General features: G+C 39.2%; 1 protein-coding gene across 1 annotated transcript in view; it reads right to left on the bottom strand.

Moving 5' to 3' along the window:
• Positions 1-804: 804 nt before the first annotated feature.
• Positions 805-7273, bottom strand: part of LOC118336819 (afadin) — an 11550-nt gene continuing 5081 nt past the window's right edge. The window contains exons 12-23 of the mRNA XM_035673563.1: positions 5684-5882; positions 5471-5562; positions 5282-5368; positions 5108-5173; positions 4907-4980; positions 4176-4291; positions 3927-4052; positions 3728-3819; positions 3427-3567; positions 1684-2547; positions 1002-1074; positions 805-871 (exon numbers count right to left, since the gene is read on the bottom strand). Coding sequence (XP_035529456.1) covers positions 816-871; positions 1002-1074; positions 1684-2547; positions 3427-3567; positions 3728-3819; positions 3927-4052; positions 4176-4291; positions 4907-4980; positions 5108-5173; positions 5282-5368; positions 5471-5562; positions 5684-5882 — 1986 coding nt within the window. The 3' untranslated portion in view covers positions 805-815. The remainder of the gene's footprint in view (positions 872-1001; positions 1075-1683; positions 2548-3426; positions 3568-3727; positions 3820-3926; positions 4053-4175; positions 4292-4906; positions 4981-5107; positions 5174-5281; positions 5369-5470; positions 5563-5683; positions 5883-7273) is intronic.

Below are 7273 nucleotides of genomic sequence, written 5' to 3' on the forward strand. Positions count from 1 at the left end.
TTTATGTCGATAGAGAAGACACGTTCCTCCTCTGACAGGGTTCCCACGTGTCCTGGAAAATCTGGAAAACCTGGAAATTTAGAGACTAGTTTTCCAGTCATGCAAACACCTGGAAATTGATTAAAATGACCCAAGTATTCTGGAAAATTATCTATGTTGTCCTGGAAAATTCATTTCAAAACTCATTACAACTCAGATTACATAAACCTGGGTGCGTATTTTGTTTGAAACTCAACTATTGGTTGGATAAGCTGCGCGCTATGACACTCTATTTTGGAAATTTGTTGTTGTGATTGCTAATTATTAATTGTACGTGCAACGAACACTTTCACTGTCTTTTAATAGGCTAGAAGATTCATTTTCTGTAAAACCAACATATAATTCACGATTCTGAACCCTGGTCTATCTGCCGCGGCGAAACAGCCAAGGCCCACTCCACATAAGCTACCAGTGGAACCACCTTCTGAGGCTGTTATTATACGCAAGTGCAAGGAAGAGAAAAGAGACGCTGACGCTCCTTGAATGTGAGCTTTTCAGGAGCCGACGCTTTCTTGATTTTCTCCTCCTGGTTTCTGTGAATAAATAATGATATTAGCAGGAATACTTGAATTCTATTAATGGGGACACAATAATGGGGCCTGTGCTGTTTTAAGATATATTTAAAGAGCGTAGTCTGCATTTTATTTTACTCAGGGAGGTCTTTCAAACACTTTTTGGAATAATTATATTCCAATAATGTCTGACTGTTTTAAAAAGTGCCATAGACTAAATGAAGCTTCTTGTTGAGATAGTAAACAACTGTGCATGGAGCAAACTCACCCTTTTGAAGCAATGTTGTTAATGTCTTGACTCGGTCCACTTGGTCTTTGACCTGCCGAAAAACATGGAGATGTTGTAATGTGCAATAAAATAATATGTCTGACGAGCACAGACTCATTTTAATTAATGAAACTGACAGCAAAAGACATAATTTTTGTATTAATGTTTTAGTGAACAATTACCTGTTTTTGCTTTGTCTTCCTTTTCCAACTCTTTTAATTCAGTGTTGATGTTCCCAGCAGAGCTTCTCCTGGTCTAAAGACGGAGAGGAGACAATTAGATAAAGGTTATTGTGGCGTTTTAAATATCAGATTTATTAATAAAATCTATAGGTAAAAGTAGAGGTAGAAGTACTTTTGTTGATGAAGGTTAAGACAATTTTAACATTTTGACATGTTTACTTACTTATGTAGCTTATTAATAAAATCCTAAGTATTTTCATAAACTTCCGTAATTTTAAGCAGACGCACTCACTTTATTAAGTATTTTAAGAGCAAGCAGAAACATTTATATTTACTCGGAAAAGAACTAGAATCATGGAGTAATCGTTATAAGTATAACCCATATGATATGAACCATATCAGTGTCTCAAGACCTTATAAACATGTTTTATTATGTGTTGTAGGTAGAGTCATAACGTCCCATAATCATACAATTAATAGTGAGTATAGTATTTGCATTATAATATAGTATTTAGTAGAAATGTAGAAATCCCCTCCTGTGTGCTTTTATTCTGTTAAATATCTTTAATATGTGATCTTGTACCCTTCTTCATGTACCATTCTCCTACAACCTACTTAATCTACTTACATTTCCCAGTATGCCTTTTGGCAACATCAGAATTTCTTTAGGTTTGTGCCTCACCTGTGTTCTTTTCTCCAGCTGCTGTATCGTCAGCATCATGTCCAAATCCTCGTCTTCCTCGTCGTCCTCGTCCTCTCCTCTCTGCTGGATCTCCTGCAGCCTCTTCTGAAACTGCCACTCCAGGCTGAGCTTTCGGAGCCGGTCGCTCTCCTCTGCCGTGCGCTTCGCTTTAGCCTGGAGCTCCTGCACCTCCTGCTCCAGGAGCTGCACCACATGAAGCCTCTGCTGCTTCTCCAGCTTCTCCTGGGCCTCCCTCCTCCACGGATCAGACAGCTGCTGAGGGTCTCTTTGCTTTGCAGGACCCGAGCCCTGCTTCTGCTGAGTGGGAGGCTCTTGGAAGGAGACATGTTTCGTTGGAGGGATGCTCACTTGGGGTTTTGCTCCCTGATCCCTGTGTGTTTTGGGTCTTTGCTGCTGTGATAGAAGTGAGGGTTGAGGTAGCTTCTTGGTTGCAGGAGGGGGACACGCGTAAATATGATGAGCTTGACTCTTTACTTTAAGGGTTTGGCTCATCTTCACTGCCAGCAAGGATGAGCTCTGGAAGGTGGTGAGTGGAGGATTTGTCTGTGTGTTCAGTGCTCTGGTTACAGGGATGTCTATGCGCGTTGGCTGGATCGGAGGCGTAGGAGTTGGGTGTTGTGAAAAAGGAGTTCTCCAGACACCGGCACCACTCATACGGCTGCCCTGCTGTCGCTTTGTGGGAGAACAACTGTCTGAGAGGATATCATGAGTAGAAACACTCGAGCGAATAGGGAAAGATGAATAGTGGCTCATGGTTTGCTTTGCACGCTGGTCATTCTGCCTTTTGTCCAGCAGGGGGCCTCCACTGTCCATGCACAGGTTCTCCTGTGACAGAGCTTGCCGCTAAAAGGAGAAATATAGAGATTATATAGTGTATATATATAGTATTTATCATTATAGAAACAATGGACCTTTTTCACAGCAGCCATTTTGACATGATGTGAAAATGGTCTAAAAAACTTTAATTAACTAAAAATGCCAGTACAAACATATAAACGTCCTGTACTTTAAAAATATACAAATTATCAGCAAAAATGTACTTTAATTATCAAAAGTTAAAGCCGTAGTAGCACAGTTGGGTAGTTTGATCCAGTGGTTGCAATTCTAGGGTCACCAGATAAATCTGAGTGGACATCAGATGATTCTACTACACAGATTTGTATTCATATTGTAGACTTTTCTCTAATCTTTGCTTTATTGTAAAATATTAGATAATTATATTATAGTAGATAGTAACTTTATCTTTCAAATAAATGTAATAAAAGGACAATTCTTTATTTTTATGACTTATTAATCAATTTTTATTTTGTTTTCTGAGTAGCATAAAGGGTATATTTGATACTATATCTGAATTCAACCCTGCGTTGCAAATAACAATAAAATAAACTTGAATCCTTGAATATAAAGTAGCATAAAATTTAAATACTCAAAAATGTACCGAGTACAGTACTTGATGTTACTCCCTGCAACTGTGATCAATAGTTCCTTTGTTTACTGCTGATTAAAGGTCCAGTGTGTAGGATTTAATAGAAAAACTATGGTGGCCTGCAGCGTCTATAGATATAAAAGGCTCATTCTAAGTTAACAAAAACACAACAATTCCTATATTCAGATGTTTTTACACTAATAAAAACTTGGTTATACATATTATATTCCATTTCTGCCACTAGATCCTCCTAAATGTTACACACTGGACCTTTAAGACTTTCTGTAAAGACTTACCATGAAGGTCCTCTTATTGGAGCTCTGTCCATCTAAAGGCTTCACAGACACTTTGACTGTTTGCTGTGGTCGACTGGATTCAGAGAGGTTCTTGTCCTGGGATTTAGGGGTCGGAAGTGTCAAGTATTCCCTGTGATATGTCTGAATACAGGCATAGAAAGCAAACAGAAAAGGGTGATTTTGTGACATAAATTCACTACATTCTTGTAACTCTATAGCAGCTTCCTTCCAGTCTTGGTATGGAGCTGACATTGCTCTTTTTACTGAAGATTTTACAAATGTTACAAGGAATTAGACTCACATCGGCACAAAGGTTGATACTGGAAACAGCAGCCATGTTGTTCCCTCTCACCACCAGGTCAACGGGTTCATCTCCATCCTCGGGGGCAAAATCTGTAAATAAATACACTGGAGTTGTTCTTATGACTCAACCTCAAGCATTAAACATAAAGCAAACACTGCCTGGCAGCGGTAAGTGATTAAAATAGAAGAGCGCTCACTGGCCATGTTGGGGTTGGAGCGATAAAGTTGTCTGTTTCTCTGCGTTATCTGGTCTCTCCTCCTCCTGCTGCTTCCATGGAGCTGTTCTGACGGACCAGGATCCACAACACTGTACAGCACCAGTGCTTTACCGCTTGGATTAGCATGACTTTTATCACCTTATGAAGCAAGAAAAGATTTTAATTAGGTCACGAAGAGCAGAGACGGTGAAATAAAAAACAATGGTTTAACTTTTGTAGTGTGTTTACCTGTATTCCCTGAGGTTGGCTCACTCAGCAGACACCCCAGGCCGTGATAGCTCGCTCCAAACTTTGCAACCTGTAAGGTCACAACGGGGCCAGTTTGCATCATGATAGCTGCTGCCCTAAATCAATATAAGATCAATAAGGTAATTTACTTGTTAGTTAAGCAAACTTTTAAACTGTGAGAGCACAATATACCATAGTTCCTTTCTTATCAACTGACCAAAAAGGACCTGTATCCGGAAAGATCCATGGTATCCAAATCCGTAGTATATCATATCATCATATCATATAAAAATAAAATCTGTCAAAGATCCATGTCTGTAATGTTCTGGATACGTACAGCATCTGTCCATATCCAATCATATCACCACCTTGGATACTACCGTATTTATTTCAGTATATCTTAATCTGAGAGTAAGACACATAACTGTTGAATGAGCGTTGAAAGTAAAGATTACGTCGCTATCACCTGTTGACTATTTGAAAATGTATTTTGTATTTGTATCAGACAGAATGTATTTGGACATATAGATAATATTGTCCAACCAAACACAGTTGTCTATGACTGTGTTATAACAAAAGTTACAAGGACAATCATGTACACAGTTTACTGGCAGTCCATCCAATATTAAGATATTTCCGTTGTATAGTGGTGTAAACTAACAGACTGACGACACCATTCCTAAACACATAGTTTTCCCAACCAGCTGTATAACAGGCTGTTATGTGGCTACCTTTCTTGGCTGAGGCCGAGCAGGCTTTGACCGTCCACACTCAGCAGCTGATCCCCAGCTGTTAACCTGCCGTTCTGCACAAAGTGGAGACACAAGAGATTTGATCAATTATTTGAACCCTATACCGTATAATTCCATTAAATATATTCTGTTTACTGCACATATCAAGTTCAGCTCAATCAAAACTGTGTCGGATCTCACCATTTCAGCCGGCCCTCCCTTGACAATAGACTTGATGTAAATCCCGAGGTTACCTTGACCTGCTCCCTGTGGCAAAACAAGAGGGAGGACGTTAATTAGCTGAGACGTTCAGCAGCTAGTTTTCATGTTTAAATAGTTCCAGTTTGTGAACACGTCTGAATTAGGAAAAATCACCTTGGCAGCCACGATGCTGACCCCCATCCCACTGTTGAGAGGTTTGTTCAGTGTGATCGTCACAACCTCTGGCTGTCTGTGTGCTGCCTATTGAGGAGAATGGAAGTCAAAATATACGTATGTGTTATGTTTAAATTAAATTATATTTCAATGCATCTGGATCAACGCCATCTGTGTGTCTTTGCTTACCAAGTATGTTCTTTGTGCTGAGGAAGTTGGTTCACTGAAGTACACGCTCCAGTCGCCTCTGGAGTTCGGCTGGGACATTAAAGAGCAGAGACCTGGACAAGAGGGATCTCATTTAACACAAATATCAAAACAAAGAACCCATTTTAGAGGTTTTTATTTTAGATACAACACATTCCTGGTATTTTTGGGACTTTTTGCATATATGACACACACCTTTCCGGCAAACTGGCTCCAAAAACTCCCTAAACCCTTGAGGGATTCCTCTCACAGTGTCACAGGAGTATCCTCCGTCCGGCAGCAGGAAGGGCAGATGGAGGTCGAGGCTCTCCTCCAGCTGGATGTCCCGTCCTTCGCTTCGAATCAGGCTATCTGCCGAGGACTCAGCAGCCGTCACTACAGCATCGATCAAATCCTGCAGTGAGGATGACAAGTGGATCAGACAGCGGAAATATTTCAGGAAAAGGTCGTTCTAGTATATAGATTGGCATTTGTCATTCTGTGACAAGGCTTCAGGGAAGGGACATCCAATCTGCCTGCTCTGACCCTGAGCAAAACGATGAAGACCTTCCTGCAGATGACCCTGAGCTCCTGGGAGAGGTAGAAAAGTAACTGAGGATTTACAGTTTTGAGGTTCTTTTACTATACTTCACTACATTTCAGAGGAAATTACTGTACTTTTAATTAATTTATTTTAACTCAGCTATTGACTTTGCAGATTAAGATAACATACAGATATGGAAATATTATGGAATATAATGCATTGTTATCCATTAAACTGCCATATATATATATATATATAACAGTATATAATCTAAGCTCCACCTCTAAACATGATTATAGTCCTGTTTAAACAGAAATCCATCTGAAATGATCCATTAATATATAACAATATAATGTAATACTGATGGGACATTCTACCGAATAATGAGTACTTTTAGCTTTTAATACTTTCAGTACAATTTGTTTATAATTTGTACGTACTTAATGAAAGTAACTAATGCAGGACTACTTCTTTCACCACTAGCAGCAGTTTACTTGTGGCAGCAGTAATGCCAGTTTCAGTAGTAGTGAGTAGTAAATAAAGGTTATAGTAGAAGCAGTAGTGATACTTTTTAATAGTATATTGCAGTTCTAGCAGAGGTAGCAGCCAGTGGTGGACAGTGTTGGGCTAGTTAACGCATTACTCTTTCAAAAGTAATTTTATTTAGTTAGTTACACTACTAGTTGTATAACTTGTCTGCTACTCCCCATACAATTTGGTTTCAGACTTATGACGATAAAAATCCAGTTTTGTTTGGTAAAATCAAAGTAATGGGAATATTTCCAGCTGCTGAATGTAAGCCTTTACATCTTCCAAGGTAGGATGTGATTGTTGGATTTCAATCTAGTAAAGGGGGGACAACAAAAGTAAGGCATTTTTGGCTGGCCCTAACTGCAATATTATTACTGAAAATTATTAGTAATTAGTTACACTAGGTAACTATTTAGGGAAGTAATATTATTACGAGTAACACCAAGTAACTGGAGCAGCAGTAGTAATTCTTGTTGTCATGGTAGCGGCAATACTAGTCATCGTCGTCATGGTAACAGCAGTGGAAACAGTTGTCTCAAACGTTTAAGTTAATAGCTTATTGCTACATTAATGTATAGCTTAGCGAGTAGTAGTTGTACAAGTACCAGCTGCTGTGATGGTCGATGAGCTAATTCTTGTTTGGTTGTTGTGTACCTATTATCTTTTTCTTTTTGGCCCTTTCCCAAGTTTTAGCTGTATTTCCTAACTGAAACAAAGACTTGATGAACCAG

The sequence above is a fragment of the Morone saxatilis genome, unplaced genomic scaffold, assembly GCF_004916995.1.
Source record: "Morone saxatilis isolate NCDOM2014 unplaced genomic scaffold, NCSU_SB_2.0 Contig3, whole genome shotgun sequence".
NCBI classification, from domain to species: Eukaryota; Metazoa; Chordata; class Actinopteri; family Moronidae; genus Morone; species Morone saxatilis.